This window comes from Lutjanus erythropterus, chromosome 4 (genome assembly GCF_056507025.1).
Source record: "Lutjanus erythropterus isolate fLutEry1 chromosome 4, fLutEry1.hap2, whole genome shotgun sequence".
NCBI classification, from domain to species: Eukaryota; Metazoa; Chordata; class Actinopteri; order Lutjaniformes; family Lutjanidae; genus Lutjanus; species Lutjanus erythropterus.
In genome coordinates, this window is record NC_139320.1 from 47,368,942 (window position 1) to 47,389,929 (window position 20,988).

The 20,988-nt window shown below is 39.6% G+C and overlaps 1 protein-coding gene across 1 annotated transcript in view; it reads right to left on the reverse strand.

The window, feature by feature from the left end:
- Nucleotides 1-354: 354 nt before the first annotated feature.
- The window catches only part of gosr1 (golgi SNAP receptor complex member 1), a 32,758-nt gene continuing 12,124 nt past the window's right edge, over nucleotides 355-20,988 (reverse strand). Inside the window, exons 6-9 of the mRNA XM_084718159.1 lie at nucleotides 20,662-20,736; nucleotides 6,993-7,022; nucleotides 1,322-1,404; nucleotides 355-1,050 (exon numbers count right to left, since the gene is read on the reverse strand). Of these exons, the coding sequence (XP_084574285.1) occupies nucleotides 926-1,050; nucleotides 1,322-1,404; nucleotides 6,993-7,022; nucleotides 20,662-20,736 (313 nt within the window). The 3' untranslated portion in view covers nucleotides 355-925. The remainder of the gene's footprint in view (nucleotides 1,051-1,321; nucleotides 1,405-6,992; nucleotides 7,023-20,661; nucleotides 20,737-20,988) is intronic.

Sequence of the window (20,988 nt, forward strand, 5' to 3'; positions counted from 1 at the left end):
GCAGCGAATCACTGCTAATGATATGTACAGCAACACCCCCTCAATTAACAGGATTGGTTCCTTAGCTTTATGACATCATATACCCAGCTCGACTGAATCTGTTCTTTTTTTTTTCACTGGAAGGGATTTTTACGCATCGATTATGAACTACAGTGTCCATGGTTCAAATCCAGTCTGACACCTTTGTTTCAGGTCATTCCTCATCCTTCTCTCTCTCTCTCATTTTCTGCTAATAGAGATATAAAATATCAAAAAGAAAAGACCAGCTACAGTATTTTTTGAGATGTGGGAATGTATTCAAAAATTATTTTTATGAGCCCTGCTGTGCCGTAGAAATGAGAAAGCCAAAAACACTTTAACAGAGTTCAAATTATATATTTTGAAAAATAAAAGGTTTTAAATGTTCAGTATCTAGTAGTGTCACACACTTTTTTGCACATACTGATATGAATAATTTATTAATTCACATTTTACAGCCCACAACGAACTATCTGTCCCACTCCACCGAATAAAAAGGACCATTTAACTAAAAATCCTTCCACCTGTGAAAAAGAAAAAGATGCATCACACGTTCTCACAGTTTCTTCAAACTTTCCTCAGTTTCTCTCCAAGTGAGTTATCAATATAACTGTTTAAAATCTTCTGGTCCCCCTCTTCTCTCGTTGGCAGAGAGCCACCACCAACCACCAGCCCTCCATCTGTCTCACTGCTCAACACAAGTTCAAGTAGTTCTTGTTGGCCAAATTTGTTCCCGTCCAAGAACCGGACCAACTCAATGTCCTTCTGCTCGGGAGCCTCCAGGGTCCTCCAATCACTGAGCTCAGTCTCCTGGGGGTTCCCCACGCTACAAAAAAAAAAAAAAAAAAAAAAAAAAAAAAGCAGATCAGTCCTGCTCCTTCAAAGATTTCACCGGGCCGGGGTGTGTTCAGTGAAAAGCATAGAGCAGGAGGAGGATGGTGCAGACGCCGATCACTGTGCCGAGGATGAGAGAGTCCCGTCTCTTCCGCAGGTTGATTCGCTGGATGAGATTGTTGATGGTCGGGAAACGGTCTAAGGAAGTCAAAAGTTAAGGAAGATCATAAATATTTAAATTCCTGAACTTTTAGACCTGATTAGACATGAAAAAAAAAACCCAGCTCTTTTAATATTTAATTTTTATGCTCTAAATCCACTTCACAGAAGAGTTCTTCACACCAGGAACTCTTCAGCATCCAATCTACTGTGTGCGTTCTTCTGTTTGGTTCCCCACTCTCACACACACACACACACACACACACTCACATATACACACAACCATGCACACATGCAGCGTGAAGGATACTGGCCAGCGTGTTGACCCTGCTCTGTATGGATTTCAGCATGCCCCTCTGGGAGGTCATGTTCTCCTTGGTTGCCATGGCAATACTAAAGAGACAGAGAGAGACATTGGTTGAGAAGTGACAATATACTGCATGTGGTCAAAGTCATTAGTACTGCTAAGAGCCCCTGACTGCCAGTGAGTCCACACATGATTAGAAACTCAATTCCAGCAGGGGATGTTTTGGGAGAAATGAGCGTCCATTTTAAAGGATAAGTGGCGGAGCTACAATTAAAAGGAAAAATTTGGCACCTTTCATGTGGATGCCCGATCGATGGTGATGGTAAATGTAGCATTGAAGCAATAAATTCCTAGTGTTCTATATTGACCAGGAAATGTGCAGCATACCCCAGCGAGGCCAGTTGGTAAAATAAACCTTTAACAAACAGCATCGTAAGTATGACAAACATCTTTTATTAACAGAAGCTTCAAGCGCAGTTGTTTCTTCTTCCTTTAAAGAAAAGTTAGTCATTAAATACTGACATAATATCAGATTCAACAGAACGGTCCTATCCTCTGTGCAATGATGAATACTGAAAGTCTACATATCTGTGTGCAGGTCAATACTATAAGGAAGGAAATCATTCTGGGGTGAAACGTGAGTAATCCTATCACATTCTCCTTCAGCTTTATGTGGGTGCCTACAGCATGTGTGCGAGTCTACTAGGCTTGTAGGAGGAAGGTATAGAGTTGCTGTGATATTGTACCTCTCTCGCTCTCGAACTTGGGCCTCAGCAACTTTCAGAGCAGGAAAGTGCAGCTGGGCAGTTGGCAGGAAAAGTTTCAGGCTCTGTGTTAGCCTTCAGTGGCATCTGTTTCACGCGATAATCAATAGAAGCTACTGAACCCTTCACAGTGGGAGCTTTGGATAAAAGAAATCAACATGGAAAGGTAAATATAGTAACTCATGTGTGGTGCATACGCTCAAAAAATAGTTTGTTTTTTCTTCACCCCAAGTTGCATTACTAAACGGCAGGTGACGACCAGTAAGCACCGGCCACAGGGGACAGACTCCACCCTTCCCAGAGGGACAGAGCCCCAGAGGAGGCAGCTCAAAACAAGATATGAAATCACCACAGTTGTTTACTCATTTGGCTGGCAGAGAACGTGTGTGTAGGGTGGGGCGTGTGGGTGAGGTCATGGCATCTCCTGACAGTCCGCAGTCTTGGCCTGGAGCAGTGTTTTGGGGATCATGTTCTCCTCAGTCAGGAAGAAAGACTCTGCTGACTCCAGCAAGCTCGACGAGCCTTTACCTCAGTGTTAACCAGCTCATGAGAATCAGAGCTGGAGGGTAAAGATTCCCCTTCACACACACAAACACACTGCAGGTGATCAGTAATCGCCGTTTAAAAGTGACCTGGATGGAGGAGTGGTCTCTAGGTTTCAGGTGACCTGTCAAGTCAGTTTTATTTATAAAACAGAAAAATCACAAACCATAGATATGTGGCACAAAAAAAACCTTTAACAGGGAAATAAAATATCAGGGAGAGTTTTTCAGTTTATTCTGTGAGAAAGCAGACCTCGGCATTTGTTTTAAGGTGGACTTTCTTATATGCAGCACAGAAACAAGGAAATTTGTGTCCAAATTGTCCTCGAGGTCACCACTGAGAGAAGACACTCCACACACATTAAGGCTAACTTCAAAAGTTGTTTTTCATTCTACAGTACCAAAGAAGTTGGGACAGTGTGACAATGAAAACAGAACATCAAACACAGGAGTTTATATTTACAAAAACAATGAAGTTTATGAGTTTGAACATTAAATATCTTGTCTTTGTGTTGCATTCAACTGAATATAGGACGAAAAGGATTTGTAAAATTATTGCATTTTGTTTTTATTTACAGTGCAGCTCAGGAGGTGAATACTTTGAGCAGCCGTGTTGAAAATGAAGAGGATGACAGTGAACCCAGCACGAGAGCTACAGGTGACTTAAGAGGCATCAGTGAAGTGTTCAGTAAACCTGCTCGCACCAAACGAAGCAAAGCACTTAAGTGGTACTTGGAGAGCTCAATATTTTCTGAGGTGGGACGCGATGTAATAAGTTTGAGAAAGCCTGGATGAGACCATTTTATTTATGGGGGTTTTTTTGTTAATATTTGAGGTGTAACCAAATCTGTTGTCTAATGTAAATTGTAATCTGTTAATGACACACCTCGAAAAGTATCTTGTCACACTGACAAGCGCAGAGTTGACATTTTTTTTTGAAAAAAAAAAAAGAACAATCCACTAATTAGATGGAGGAGGGAGGGAAGAAAAAAAACAATCATTCTTCTCACAAGAACAGCCCCCATCCCACTGGGTCGGGGGGCTGTTCAGGCTGGGTGATGGAGTGATGGGGTGCATCCTCCAGCAGCCAGCCTCCTCCTCACGGCCTGAGGACAGATAAGAAAGGATAACCCCCCCATATAGAATCCAAAGGTATGAGCGAAAGGCTGGCAAAAGCTGGATGGGGCAGGAAAAAGGTGAGAAAAGGGAAAAACAGAGAGGAAAAAAAGTAACAATAAAACAACCAAACAAAATGACTGGATGCACGACATCACTACTCACCCCTCCCTCTTCTTGTTTTTTTTATTTTTTTATTTTATTTCTTCTGTCTTCTCTTGTCCTGTTCCCTTTCTTTTGCTTACTATTGATTAATTGTTTCCTTTTTTAATTTTTTTTGGTTTTTCTACTCCTCTGTTGCTCCTTCACACCCACAAAGAGGAATTCAGACGGCCTTCCTCCCTATCTAATATACATTTATCCTTCACCTATAGTCAATGTCTATACCCAATACCTGTCTGTACTATCCTTGTTAAGCCTGTCATGTCTCAAAACAATCAATGAAACATTAATAATTAATAGAATACAAACTTTGTTTGCTTATTCAATAAATGGCTCTTTCAGAAAAAACAATGTCAAATGAGGCACAATTACTGCCATTTCTATTCCACAAAGGAATTATGAATTATACATTTTTAATCGGTTAAATTCTCAGTTATTAATCACTCAATGATTGATCATTAAAATCTCTAGTTAACATACAACATAAACAAAGCTGCCATATTAATCAACACTGAACTTGACTGAACTCCTGTGCCTCGTATCACATATCTTTGCTTCACAAATGAGAAAGAACAAATGCAACGGTAAAGGTTGGGTTAAAGAAAATGTGAGCAGAAGCTCAGAAAAGGGCTGTGGAAAATAACTAATGTTGGGGAAAATGAGCAGTTAAAGGAAAGAAAGGAGGGAGGGTCACTCAGCATCGTCCACCATTTCAAAGACAAAATCCACCAATCAGACCGCTGTGCGAGCCAGTCCCCGGGTAAGCACAGTTTACAAGATGCAAGGACTGGAAATGGAAAAAAGGCAATGGCTGGGAGAGGGCCAAGGGAGGAAGATGAGAGGAAAACAGACTGCAGAAAGGAACGGTAAATCCTGAGCAACATGTCCGTCATTTGTGCAGGCTGAAGGGAGAGAAGGGAGCAGGGGAAGATGAAGGAAACCTGGAGGAAATCAGTGAAGTGGGAGGGGTTAGTCACAGCCCTGTTCATTTTACACACAGACCATATTATGTGATCAGCAGCTGACCAAGTTCCAAAGCTTCAATGTACACAAAATAATCAGCTGAAGAAGCAAAACAAACAATAAACAATGGCACTGAAAGGTTCATTGATAACATCAAGGTTAAAAACAATATATTTACAAAGGAGTCAACAAGCAAAGAGGAAGAAACGTCTATTAATCAAGAAAAAAATCTGGTTTCCTGCACAGCTAATTGTAGAATTGTGTAGATGCATCCAGGAGGAAACTGATACATTTTCAGATTCTGGATTGATTTTAGATGGATTCAGCAACTATGGGTATTCTGTCCTCATCACAATAATCAAACAAACTGAATTTTTTGAAGCTCTAATAAGCGACGCTAACTGTCAAGCTATTCTCTTATAGGGATGGAACGATACACTTATTTCTTGATTCAATGCAATCACAATATTTGGGTGCCAATTCTATAGACCCTTTTACAGCTGACATCATCTAAAAGCTGTGCGCACATTTCGGCAACAGAAGTAGCGGCCCCCCACAGTCATCCAGACAAGTTATCAAGCTGCAAAGGCTGAATTAAGCATTTTACCAGCACCAAAATGTCTGTCTGTTGAGTTTATCATACTTCAGAATCGATATTCCAGTGGTCGATATAAGTTGTTCAAAATTCTGACAGGATCATGACTGTTTCAGAGCAACCGGTGGGCGTCTACAGCTGCAACCTATTAAATGTATTGACTGATCAAAACTGCTCGTATTTGCAGAGACGCGGGAAAAAGTTAAATCATAAACTTTGAGTGTATATCATGTTTCATATTTCCAAAAGCTCTGCACATCACGTCAGTCAGTCTTTGAGTTTTATTTCAGCAGCATTATTGCTATAATGCACACAAAACTAGCAATTAAAATACTTTTTGACCTTCAGCTGCTCCTGCTCATCAAGCTGGTGCCGCAAGAAAATAACAATAATGATAAAAAAAGATCCTTCATATATGAAATTGAACTTGAAAACTGTCTTTCACTGCATATAAAAGTGGTAAATAAAATGTACAATTGAATGAATAAAAAATAGATGTTTTGAAGTCAAGTGCTACATCTAGCCGTTCCTGCTCATCAGTGACTGAAAAATAAAACATAAAAATATATGCTGCCCTCTCCTGGCACTCAGTGTCTCTTCCAAGTAGTAGCTGTATTTTGAGTTTGAGTTTTGACCCTTTGAGGTTGCTGTAGCTGGTTAAGTGTTGAAGTCAGTAACAGACTGAGTAAACAATGTGAGGTCAGCAGCTACTGGTTTGTTTTAACAGAGGACAGGAAATGTATGCCTTAAAGTCCAAGCACACGTGTTGGTTTATGTTAAGAACGTGAAATAAAAAGGATCCGTTTATGAAGAAGATATTACCGTGATTGTGAGTGAGTTTGTCAATGTGAATTCCCATTCTGTCTTAGCATCAAGCTAACGGTCCAAGCTCTAGTTTATTTATATGTATTAGAAAATCAATTCTGGAATCATGAAAAAAGAATAATGATCTAGGGGAATCAATTTTTTTCTCCTGCCTTTTGTCTTTTCTGTAATATTAGCTGCTAAACAAAAGTATTTCGAAATTTTTACAATATTAAAAGGACTCAAAAACATGATTTCTTGGAAATTAACAATATATTATGATCAAATTATCCAGTAGTCACTGTCGTTTCTATGTAAGTGACAATAATTGAGATGTCAGAAGGGGACTTTTAGTTTGATACATCCAGGTTACAGTTTACTTTATTTTCTTCTACTGCAGTTTGAATAGGGCTAAGGTGACAAAGTCTTTTTATTTGTGTACCTTATTAATTTCCTCACTCAGGCGTTATTCCATATAGTAGCGACTGAAGAGCGAGGCACAATGAATACGGATCATTTTTCTGCAGGTGTCCGGCCTCAGCTCAACAGAACCTGTTAGACTTGATATATCCAGGCCATGTTAATGTCCTTTTTTGCATGCTGCGGTTTTTGAGTCACGTTCAGCAAGTAAATAAGGCGAGGGAGGGGATGGGTGGTGGGGGGTTGGGAGCTGTCGCATATGAAAATATATGCGTTCCCATATGGGCAAGACAGAAAGCAGGTCTTACCTTATTGTGTCATCCATCAGTCGGTCCGAGCTATAAACAAGCAGAGGAGGAGAAAGAGAGAGGAGGGGAGAAAAAGAGAAAGAGAGGTTAGTTATTGATGTGAGGCAGTGTAGCAAAAACATGTTATGGTAATAAACAAATGACAATAGACTCTGATGACCTGAATTCTAACAATGTTACCTCGTGACACTGAGCTGGATAAAGAAATGAATGTAATTTCATGTTGTTTTCTTTTCTTCTCTCCATCTCTCTCTTATCAATTCCCACATAGAGACGAACCAACCAGCCCGGCAGCATCACATCATTTGAATCTTCCCACTAACATCAGCGTGATCACGCCTCTGTGTGTGTACGTGTTACTTGTTGTTTCTGCGTTGTTCATGTGCTTTGTTTCCCCAGTGAGGAATACATGTCACTGGGCACAAAACACTCAAACATGTATATTTATTCCCGGAACAAGTACAACAACACAGGTAAAACTGATAACAGATTTTTTTCAGCTGAATCAGATTTGGCTGTACAATACAAATATTTGACAATTTAAGTTAGCAATACAATATTTAAAGCAAGCAGCATTTTATGGTCACATATACTGCTGTAATAATTACATAAATAATATACACGAAATAATTTATTTAATGTATTTTATTCCACTGACTGTAAGCAATATGACACCATAGCAACACAGCATGATGTGTGTTTCATTTTGGCATCCTGCCATTCAACTGAGCTGATCTGTTTGTGTTTCCCGCTCCGTCTAGCAGGTGTCCTCCGTCTGCAGTCTACTGTCTGCCTGGATCCAGGTGAATGCAACATAAAACTCATGTTTTAATAAATTTCTTCATCATCTGTGATGTGAAAACTTCTGATTTTCACACAGTCAGTCATAAAACAGCAGACCTGTGGAGCCTCTTCTCCCCAGGCTCCCAACTCTGCGCTACTTCATGCTGTGAATTAAGGATTTATTTTGATTTTTGTTGTTGGAACAATGGCAAGACGAACCGAGATGTTTTTGGTGAGTTTTATTTAGTTTCTGAGTTTGGATGAAGTGGACAATGATGATGTTTTGCAAAAGGAGTCTGGGAATTTGGCAAGAGCAAGAAATCAGCTGTTTCTGATGAAACAAAATGTATCTTACTCTTTTAATAAATGTTTCTCACTGTAGCGTCTCAGTCAACTGAGGGGTCTCCCACTGTTGATATGAATCTTCAACCATCACGGGGCAGCCCTACAAATGTCTTTGTTTTGTTAGTGTTAATTTCTCTTTAATATCTGCATTAAATACATAAATGACTGGGAGTCTAGGCTAAGCATAACCCAGAGAGGATTCCACCTCCCAGATCCTGGAGCTTAATCTTCTACATAGCTACATCAAAGAGGGAGAGTCAAATGCTTGCTTTTGACCTACAGACAATATTGGAAGATACACAAACACACACGCACACAGACCTTTTATGCTGTAACTCCAGATTTGTGTCTCAAGTTGCTCATAAACAACAATGCTCTCAGCGGTTTATTCTCTAATTGGAATCAATTTGGATAATGCTCCAGAGAACCAAAGGAAACCAAACAAGCAAAACTGCAGGGATTGTATTTCATAGCTCAACATCCATTCAACAACTCCACATCCTCATTGTCATTCTCAGTGTGGTTTCTATGAGGCTCTTAGTAGGCTTATGTATCCAAACACTGTTAGAGGAAGAGAGAGACAGTCTCTCAAAGATTCTCATCAGAACTTTACTTACACCAAACCAAAACTAATATTTTTCCTTTACCTAAATCTTCTCTTCATACTTCTCTTTACATATACTTCAGATTTTAAAAGTAACAGAAATTTAGTCATCAAAATCTGTATTTCATGTGATTTTGTCGTTCTGTTTCATACACATCTATTGCGTTTATGTCCATCCTGGGAGTTGAATCCATCTTCTTTGGCTCTTTCTTCCAGTTGTAAATGTAAGACTAGGCCTATAATAAATGAACGGTAGGAAGGGAGAAACTGAGAAGTTTCAAATTTCTTCAGTTTGGGTAGCCTTCAAGAAAGGTTTCAAATCAAAAATGTATATTTACTTAAAAGCTGAAAGATGTCATTTTGCCAGGCTGCTACCATTAATGTTAGCTACAACCACTGCGCTAGAGTGCTACTGCTGGAAATGGCTACATGATACTGAGACGCTATCTAGCGTATACTTTCATCTTCTGTGCCCAGACGACAAAATCTGGATGCATTCTGGGACAGTAATCTATGAATGGTCACTGTACTTCCATAACACAGTTCTGAGTTGTATTGAGTAAACTGTGTTGTTTGCCAGCTCGGATCTGACCCACAGGCCTTTAGTTTGACATGTGGTCTATAAGGTATAAGGAGCAGGGTTTGAAATGATGTTTTTCACTTCTACAGGCGAGCAAGTGGGTCAGAAATCTATTTGCCCATATTCAGTTTTTACTTGTCCCTGTATAAACTGGCTTATTTATTGCCGATTAAAGACTTAAGTTAAGTGTCACATCTAATCTAGGGCAGCAATTTTTATAAAATACGAAAAAGTTGTGAAAAATGTCTATCCGAGTTTCTAAAAGTCCAAGGTGATGTCTTTAAATGTCTTGTTTTGTCAGTCCAAAACCATTCAATTTAACCAAAACATATTCAATTTAATATGATAATACATTAAATTTGCAACAAGTGGGGAATCTACATTTTTGAGAGATTGAAAACAACATTTTCTAGCATTTTTGCATGAAAAGTTACTTTAATGATTAATTGATAATCAAAGAAGCTCTTTTTTTACCACTTGCTCAATTGGGTGAAATAGTTGCCAAATTTACTAGCCCAACATGGCATTTTATTTGCCCCGGGCAGCAGGCAAACCTTAGTGTTGAGCCCTGCAGAGGGAGTCGCACACTGTACAAGCCATAAAGTACCCAAAGGTAAACTGTGACTCATCATATTGGGCTATATGAAGAAAATCTGACTTGACTTGATCTGACCTCAACTTGACCATCTCAAAATTAACACACAAGTACTTTTAGTCTTGTGCTTAAAAACCTCCCACCGTGCTTGTGCTCATAAACATGATCCTCGGATGAGACACATTATCCCCTGAGCATTTTGTATGGATTTTTCTAATTGGACAGAGTGTGCAAATTAAAACTATCCTTTTAATGAAACCAATATTACATGTTGGTGATTGTAATATACATTATACTGGAGGCTCACATTATGGTACAAGAAAAACAACAGGCCTTTTTCTAGGGATGCACAATAAATATCAGGCTCAATAATCGGCCGATATTAGCCTATTCAGATATACCAGTCTACACTGGTATCAGGGTAGATTTACTGGTAAATCTCGACTATAAAAATATCTGATTTGACAGACTGTAAAGACTGTAAAAGGAAATTTGAATTCTGAGGCTGAAGTGCTCTATTAAAGCCAAAGTATATTTGTTAAGTTTTTTGATGAACTGCACTGGGGAAAAAAATGAATGAACATTCGAAAAGTCAGATATCTTGAAAATTGAATGTCACGGTCAGGCCACAATTATTTTTTTAAATTAATGTTAATCCTGAAAACCTGTTCTAAGTGTGTGAGATGTGAGACCTTTTACTTTGGCTTTTGAAGGCCATCATGTCACTTGTTAATCACTTAATTAAAAGGAAACTCTTTATTTTCAGCCATTTTATCACATGGTAAACTTCCAGAGAAAGATGGATGAGTGTGCATCTTTCCTTACATTTATGGGTTGACCTCTCTGCATTGCTTTTTCTTTTCTTTTTAAGTGAGGGAAAACATACCATGAGGCTCTGCATGTGCATGTGCATTGTTGGCAAGTATGTGTGCTGAGCCAACAATTTTTTTTTCACCTAACAGATGTTGAGCAGCCCTCAAAGGAGTTTCAAAGATCCAGTTTATTAAAAATGATGAATTTAGGGAAGCCTTAATAATCTAAAAAAAACAAGCTGATTATTACAGGAGGACCACTGCAAACCTCAAAAAGCAAACAGCTCAAGCTTTGTTTCAGGCAGAGAAATGACAGTGTGAGCAATGCACAAACAAGAAATACCATCAACTAAATTTGATTGTGGGACCTTGTCCAGGTCACTTTAGTGGTCAACTATTGACCCACTGATCCCTCAGAGGACAAACCATTTCTCCGAGTTATATATTGATGTAATCACTTGGAGATCAGTCCTGCTAATGTCAGGGTCCTCTCTCTGCTGGTGGGCTAAACAGGATGGAATTCAACCAGTACTGTAATCCCAACTTTTACCTCATCTCAACCTCATTAGTCAGTGATTTTCTTCCTGAGTGGGACTGCCATGGACAAGGAATGTTAACGAATAGAAAGGAGCACTACTTATACCATCATAAGCATGTCTCGCAATGAGACTGGGCACCGAGGGACACCTCACAGTCACGGAGTGGGCTGGACCGCCTTCTGTTCTTGGATCATAGCTACAGACACAAGCCTCAAACTGTTATTTGGCAGTGATGTGTAATATCATATTTGTTGTCTGTCACACTGAAATAGAATCAACTGGCACAAAACTCAGAATGAAGGCTGGCAGGCAAGTTCGGCACGATGGGTTGTGGGAGCTGGTGGGTGTAACAAAGAATACTGAAAGGTATTTGTGATGTAAAGCACAGTGGGAGTAGGACTGTGCAGTTTTATGGGCCAGCAACACCCCTTATTATTAGTGTTAAAGGGACAGTTCATCCCAAAATCAAAAATACATATTTTTATTCTGGACTGCAGTGCTGTTTATCCATCATATTTTTGGGGGGTCTGAGTTACAGAGTTTTGGCGATATCTGCCATAGAGATGTTTGCCTTCACTCAAATATAATGGGACTTAATGGCATTCGACATTTACATTAATACATAAAAAATTCTAAATCAGCATCACTTTCTTGTAGAAAAAAGCTGAACATGAAACTAGGCTTTGGGGAAACAGTGATCAAACATGAAGAGAAACAGATAAAGACATCACATTTATTTAAACTTGCCAGATTGGATAATTACGTGAAGCATTCCACTTGCCCAAACACAGAGTTTACGTGCCCCAGGCAAGCATTAATGTCAAACCCTGCTGATTATGCTTGTTTGACATAAGCTTAAATAGAATGTAATGAAAGAAAACCAGACAGCTAAATGAGCCAAGGCTCAAATGACGGAAGAAACACCATCATGATGGACAGACAAATGACTGACGAAGAAAACTGAACCATTAACTTCCTGTCTGCCCACAGTGTCTAAGTGATAAATCATGAGCTGAAGTGCAAAAGAGAGAGTGTCTGTGAGCTGAGGTGAGCCTTGATTCATGGAGTCTTTATTTGCAGAGAATAGATAAAAGGGTAAAAGATTTGTTCCCCTCATCATCAAGCTGCTGCTGTAGTGTTGAGGCTGATTGTGTCATCATGTTCATATATATGTGGTTTCAGGACAGGGTTCCTTCCATTTCCCCGGTCAGTGGTGTTTTGCTGCAGTCATTAAATCGCTCATTAGCTCCAAGCTAATTGCCTTTCTCAGTGTGATGTATCAACCCATCCTGCCCACATGCTTCCATGCTCTCTCTTGCCAGTCACACATAAACACAGAAACAGACAGACTGTTCATATGCTTTTGTTTGCATTCAGAACTACACCAGCAGTAAAAAAAAAAAAAAAAAAAAAAAAAAGAGATCCCCGCATTGGTGGTGCAGGTATCACTCAAAGCCCAAATGACAACAAAAGATTCATAGACAGCCTAATCAAAACGATAACTAATTTCTTTTCTGTTGGCTCATCAATTATCTGAAGTGGTATTCTGAGAGAAAATATTTTACATCAACCTTCTGAGAGTAATGATCTGTCAGATGGCTTTTAGAGCAATAGGAGGTAACTAATAGAATCAGCCAGGTAAACTGAAATATTAATTACTTTGCCAGGGAAACAGTCCCGCAAATCTTGGCAACATTTGCAGAAAGTAAACAGCATCAGCAAAGAGGAAAAGTGGTCACTAATCAAAGCTCAGAGCTGATTCAAAATCCACTGCTACACACCTTACACATTGTGAGATTCACAGAGATGATATCTACTGTAACGCTGCCATTCACCAACCTTTTATGCCCATTAAAACAAAATAAAGCTGCAATGATTAGTCGATTAATCGACTAGCTATCAACTATTACATTAATTGGCAAGTATTTTGATAATCAATTAGTCATTTTGTCAGTTGACAGCTCAGGTGTGGCACTGAAATGAGGCACCATAATCTGTGCTGTGATTCTGCTCAGGCTTCAGATGGAAATTAGCACCAGCCACCAGCCAAATGCTGGCAAAGTACGAAGGGGGCTGGTAGATTTCAGAAAAATAATGATTTACTATTGAGCGGCTGGTGAATTTGAACATTTTTCTGTCAGGGGATGGTAGATGTACACACTTTAACAAGTTAAATTCCAACCCTAGTCCTCTCATAGCAAACTGAATATCTTTGGTTTGCAGACAAAACAAGACATCTGATGGAGTGACTTTGGGAAACAGTTATCAAGTTTTTTTTTAAAATAATTTCCTGACTTTTTAAAGACAAAGAGCTAACCAACTCATCAAGAAAATGATCAACAGATTAATCTATAATGAAAATAATCATTAGTTGCAGCCCTAAAACCAACCATAAAAAGGAGGCCTTGACCCTAGAGATGCAATAAAGACAAATGGTGGCAAAAACCTGGAAGTCAGAAAATATTGGAGAGTGGGGATTCATAATCATTAAGGAGCTAGCAAATATTTCTCCATTTTGTTGCTGCCAGATCAGCTGGTGAGGCCGGGCCCTACACCTTGAGATTGGACAGCAGAGAAGATGTGGAGCATTTTACTGCACACACACAAACAAGTTTAAAAGGGAGGCCCTTGGGCAAATAAAACACCAAGCAGCCAGAGCACAATAAGCACATATCACTAAGCAGCAAAACACTTCAAACCCACTGGAGTCAATTAGAAAAAGGTGTCTTCTTTCACAACAAAGTGGCAATAAATGATACACAATCTTAATGTTGATGTGCTCATGGGAAAATGCACTTTCGCTAGATCATAATGGACTGATAAATATGAGCTGGTCAGTGAGTATGGTGCTTACGTCCATTTTCTAGCAGCTTATCTTGATAATCAACCAAGGGCAAAGCACACAAATGAGCTGACCCAAAAAGCATCAGATACACAAACCTCTGACTAAACCACTGAACTTTCTGAACTGGATCTGAACTGAACTGTTTGGATCCCCCTGGTGAGCCAGAGAGAGCAGGGCGGCACCCAAATCCTCAGAGCTCCCCTCTGCTGATTACATTAGCATATCAGGGAACTGGCAGCTCAGATCGAACTTCTTAAAGTGGGCAGCGGGCCAGCGGCACTAAAAGCAGGGGTCTCAAACTTGGGGACAAGCACAGATGGGGAAAGAAAAAGAAAGCATGAGGGCATATTCAGACAGAATCAGGCGTTGCGGTGAGAACACCAGGCATCTCATTCATTTTGAATGGGGGTGGTAAGTTAAGGCTACGGCGGAGGGGGCCGCAGGGGATGCCGAAAAAACGCAGCGGCCTGTGGTGGAAAAGTTGAAACAGAGTTCGTCAGACAGCCTGAAATATTTCTGAAACAGGGTGCTATCCAGGCAGAGTTCAAGGACCGAACAATGCTGCACTTTCAATCAATTTTGGATCAGTTCAGCAACTATGGTGCTCTGTTACAACTGAAAAATATTCAAATGATTGATTGTGGCTCATGGGTCATGCAGTGTTTAATGTCCTGATCTGATATACTTTACTTTTGGGAACACAGCACTGATACAAAACACTGGAGAACCGATACAAAACACTGGAGAACCATTGCTTCCAACGGTGTGTTTAATTTGGACGGACTGTTTGGGTTTTAGAACTTTTAGATGCTGCATGACTGCACAACAAAGTCACTGCAAACCAGACTTGCAAGCAAGTAGAACCCAGAACTCCACAGATGCACAGATTTGCTCTAGGTAGCATGACCACTTTATGACAGAGCCAAGAGGAAAAGGCATCTGGAGGAACATTACAGAAATAATTGAACTTCCTGGTAAGTTCCGAAAGAGGTATTTCCAGACGGCAAACAACCACACTCCGTCAAACTCCGTCAAAGATGTAGGGCCTAAATTTTCTTCGCTTCACATTGACACCACTGCTGTGTCAAAAAAAATCCTCGGTTTGACAGGAAGTCCTTCTCAGAGTGACCACTACCATTAGAGCTATTCCAACATGAACTTTTAATGGACCTGGCCCTCTAGTTTATTCATGAACACTGACTTTTTATGGCACAGAGAAATGGAAAAATAGATATATGAAGATGAGAAAGAGAAAGGGATGAACCGTTCTCAAAACTTATAGTAGAGTTTTTCTTCATAGCACATTGCACATGTTAGAACATAGGTTTGTTGCTGAAAATGTGAAAACACTGAGAATTATGTAGTACTGAATTGTGGAGTTGTGGAGACCCGAAACATGGCTCAGCCTGCAGCCATTTAATCATTGAAATTTGGCTGGGTGGTTAATAACATGTTGATGTGATGTGACAAACTCACAACAAACATTCATTGTTGCTTTACAGTATCTTTAAAGTCAAAGTTGCTTGCAGACAGCAAGCAGCTACAGTGTGGCAAAATCATAGTTCTGTGTTTTGAATCTACCTCCCATCCTACCAGCCTGTACACCACTGGCTGCTGCCGCTGTCCACCTACTATTATCATATCACGTAATGTGGAGGCAAGTCTGACTGATGTCAAAGTACACAAGGTTCATCCATACCAGCAAAATCTAGAGAGAGGAAATTAATCAAGGCATGTCTGTCTCATTAAGTTTAGTTGAGAATAAATGCAGGCTGGCAAGCACTCCGCCCACAGCAGTCATTTGTAGATTAACTGGAAGGGATCTTTTTTTCTTCTTCGTTGGAAAGTGATTAATCTTAGCTGATCAGTTTGGCAGAGCAGGTACCATCACTTGCCAATATATTATAGACTCTCACACACTCACACAAATGCACACAAACACTATACAACGCTTCCCTCTGTACACTGTTTGCGCAAATTTATACTGATCTTACACCGAGGTTGGGCAATTGAAGGATATATCACCTGTCGACAATGGGCTGCATCCAAGGGGGTGGGGGTGGTTTTTGTAATTTTGTTTAGCTAATGTGATGGTCTGCAGAGTGACGGGCACAGCTCTGCAACACACTGGGTGAGGAGCGAGAGGAAAACAGCCTGCAGAGTTAAGACTTTTTACACTCTTTTCACACGGAGAAGCAAGAATGTAATTTCAACCAAACCAGATCTGGTGATTGTTGGAAGATTGGACAGACTAACAAAGATGGTTTTCATGAGTTTTACATGTTTTTCTGTCAAGTTTGAATGAAGTGCATTTTACAAGGAGTTAATGAGCCAATTAAGCTCGTTTTATTTGGGAAAAGAGAGAAACTTGGATTCAGAAAATGTCCCAGTTCTATTGCTCTGTTTAGAAAGAAAAAAATGGTGTGAGAATATTTAATTTCTTGACGGTGTTTGTTTTGTTTATTGGGCGTCGTGAACATACACAGTGTACGCAACGTGGTGAATTCATTGCCTGCATACATCTCAAGAGGACAGGAGGAGGTGGTGGTGGGGTAACGAAAATGTCGCCAGTCTCCGATAGATGGGCTGACGGTGGCCAGTTGGAAAATTTTAAACATACCACTCAAGCTTATCATGCTCCACATTATCTACCCTGAAACATCTATAGAGATACGACATTTCAATCCTCACCAAGGGCTCAAAACAGGGTTTCATCACAAGCTTAGCTGCAGAAAGTCCACAGACGGTTCTCCATAACATGGTGTGAAGATTAACATAAGAAGATCTCAAAAATCAAACAGATCATGTAAACTCACACAAAGAACACCATATTATTCATAACACACGCTGTCTTTAGGGCAATAAAACAAAATAAAAGAGGGCATCACTGACTGTCAGGAAGAGCAGTTTAACTCAAGTCTTTTCTCTTTATGAAATATCTGTGCTCTGGCCTGAGCAAGACTTCAGGCCATTGCTCTGGCCACTAACACATTTTAGCACTTTTCTCTTAAGGCCCTCTTTCCTGTTTATGGCTCTAATAGGATCAATCAAACGTAACTCGATCCTCATCTCTAGTCTCCTCTTTACCCTGCCATCTTTTTCAATGGTCTGGGGAAGCCCTCTAATATGGGTTGTGGTTTAATAAGATAATTTCATTATCAATATTCCAATCAGTTGTGCTGAACCGGCTTGACTTGTTGGGAATGAAAGCAGCTGCAGAAAGCTGGAGGTGATTCAGCACAATGCGCCGCTATCTGAGCACTATCTGTTCTCATTTCACATTTCTAAAATTATTTATCATGAATGTGGCTAATTGGAGTTTGAATAAGTGAGGAAAGAGGGGGGTCTTATCTTAGAATTTCCTGACACATCTCATTATCTATATAAAAAAAACCTTTCCTTTCTTCACTTAAGCCATAAAAATAAATAAAGAATCACAGTGGATAAAAGTAACCAAATGAGTGTTTTTTCATGGGCCTTCCCTTAGGACAGGAAGAATGATTCTGTTTCTGCTTCAGTACATGAATCCATTAAAGCGTTCACCTAGGTCTTTCCTGTTATAGCGAGTACCACAACACAACTTGACACAAGGTTGCAGTATTTATGTGACAACACTGACAGAGTACTGCTGCAACTGAACTTCACTAATGTATTCATCTAAGAAGTCCTGAACCTCAGATTCAGGGTATCTTTCGATACTGAGTGCTGATCCCACTAGTGTTCTTCTTCTCAAATTTACTGTCAAGTTGGAACAGAATGGAATTATTTTCATGTGATGTAAAGGGCCAGATACCACTCTGACTGACTGAACATATGTAACTAAGAGCAAAAATACTATTATTAATTAATCAATTGTGGTGCTGGAGGTCTAACTGGGGGACATTCTGCTGCTTTAACAACGATTCGTCAGGCTATAACTGTCCAGCAGCACTTCAAGGAACACTGAGTTCAGACAGGCAACAACTAATTTACAACAAACTTGATAATCATTTAATCTGATTAATCAGCATTTTTTAATGTCAAAATGATCTGGTTCCAGCTTCTTAAAAGAGAACATTTTCTGGTGTCTTTACTCCTTTATGACCATAAACTGAAACTCTTTTGATTTGGGCTTTGGGAAACACTGGTTAACATTCTTCACCATTTTATAGACCAAACAACTAATCGATTAATCAAGAAACTAATCAACAGAATAATCAACAAAGAAAATAATTGTTTGTTACAGTTATGTAACCATCAATATGAAGCCCATGTAATACAGTGTGGATTAAAGGTGGGGTGAGTCATTGTTGAGACCCTCCCCTCCCTTCAGTGCTCCTTCGGAAGCTCCGCCCCTCAAATTCCTGAACGCTCATTGCCGAGGAAACGACAGTAAAAACTGAGCAATATGGCAGAATTTAGTACAACTGCAACCTAAGGTTACCTGTAGCCTAAAAGAAGTAATAATTTCTCGCTATGAAAATACAAGCATGGAGAGGACTGGGAACTGAGGCACAGAGCCGACAGACAGACAGCTGCCGAGAGCCAAGGAGCATTTGGGGGACAGAGCCGGGGACAGACCTGATGCTGACTCCTGTACTAGCAGGATGGGAGCTCAGAGTTTCAACCTGTCTACAGCAGCAACCTCAAAGGAAATATTCACTTTGCTTATGTTGTGAATCACACACAGTCAGTCTCATGTCCTGTTGCTGATTGGTTAGAACAGTGTTGTGTGGATTGGTCTGAGCCACCTTGTTAATATCCTATTTACAGAATCAGGGTTGTGTAGAAACATCCGTGTTTTTTCAGCACATACAAAGAACAGGGAGCCAGAGAACCGTGAGGAGCTATTCACAGAATTTGATAGTGTATTTTATTAGAATAACACACCCCACCTTTAACTACAACACAGATTGTTTGAGTTTTATCACCATACGCTACATATCTGTTGTTACATACTGCCACAAAGCATGGCAGCTGTTATAGAAACAGGGCCAAAAGTGGACTAAAGTGGTACTTAACAGGATTTTTTAATTAGTTACACTTCACTCAGCAAGAAATGCTGAAGCATTTTTAACTTTAGCTTTAGTAAAAAGCCAAAAGCCAAAATGAAAATAATAATAATAATAATAATAATAATAATACAAGGGCCATGAAGATTACCATTTCACAACCCTAAAACCTTAGGTAATATCATCTATAGATGCACACATACAAACACATGCATGTATTGTATATATACAAGGCAATTAGGAAAGTGTATTTACTGTAGAATGATCCACCAAATTTCATGCTGCCAGACACCTGAAGAATTCTGCGTATGTTGATACTTAAATAGCCATTTAAAGTGCACAAAGTACAAGACTGGTGAAGTAATTTGAGGTCATTTAACTGCAGATCTGTTTACTTGCACAAATAGTACTAGAACTTTGGCATGAGTTTATAGAACAACGCAAAATCACATTACTGTTTGTGAAAAGTCTTTTAATTTCTAAAAAAAAACGCCATGGGATTGAAGGGTTATTTCATTACCCTGCATTTTATTAGAAATGTGGCCATGTTGTTGAGTTAGACTCCCTTTAATTTCATAAACTGACAGATAACCTGTTGGCCTTGTCAAAGCAGGTGTTTTGAATGAATGAAGAGGTCTTCATGGGTAATAATTGAGGCATTATTTCTTTGAGAGGTTGAAACAGGAAACAAAACATTTAGCCCAAGAGAGATTCAGTCTGACTGCGTTGTTTTTTTCCGGCTTTGTCCAAATCATCAGATGAGATCCTCGAGCCTGAGCAATCTGAAAAGCTCTTCTCTGATTTACTTTTGCTTTGTGTGTGTGTGTGTGTGTGTGTGTGTGTGTGTGCCCTGCTGACATCTAATTTTACTTTCCACACAGGATGCCTCTCACACCTCTCACACACAGGTAAGCACATACAGATTTCACAAACTCCACAACCTCATGCTGTTCTGCAGTGCTTGAGAGTCAGCCAAATGATAGTAGGACACTAATGAGGTTGCTGGCAGATCGTGGTTTGACCTACTGTGTCAGTATGAAAGGTCTTCATAACTTTCCAGCTTTAAGTTGCAGTCACACAAGATGAATTTCATGAATTTGCTTACTCTGTACCATGTTATTTCCCTCCCTCCAACTCCAATATTTTCTTCAGCAGGGCATTAAAAAGTTTTTTGTCTCAACTAGCCAGGAAAGCACTCAAAGCTGATCTACATTTTTTCCTCTATTCTGAATTATACAACAAACTGATTAATGAATGCAACATCATGAAGAAGTGGATTCCTAAAAGCATAAAGAGATAAAGTGCCAAGGGGTGCTGAAGCTTAATAAGCAAACATCAGTAACCAGTGGTATTCCAAATGGCTGTGCTGCACCATCAAGATGAGTTATCCCAGTTTGTTGTCTGGAAAGCTGCTTTGCCAAAAAAGACTGTACAGCTCTGGAAAAATGGCAGCTATATTCAACTTTGAACTGCCAAGATCAATATACCAAAACTACAAAATGTGCTCTGAGTGAATTAAAAAGTAGGATTTTTGATTACTTTAGATTAGGCAAAGAAAGGTGATAGGGAACGTACTTTCTCAGGTGCTCATGCTCCTTTAGGAACAGCTCTGTTCTTCTGTTGTTGACCCCGGAGCCACTCTTGTATGTCCTGAAAATGACACGCAAAAATAACACTGTCACTTTAAATGCAGTCAGAAATTCGAGAATGTTATGAATGTGACACAACATTTCAAAACAGTGGGAAAAACAAAGCAAAGTTATGTAATTTTAGTCAAAAACAACTTCACAATCATATCTAAAATACGTTAAACAGTCCCTCCAGGAAGCTGTGATTGCAACAATTAACGCAAATTCAACCAATCCCTGTGAATTCTGCACAACCATGCATTTTGCAACTTTT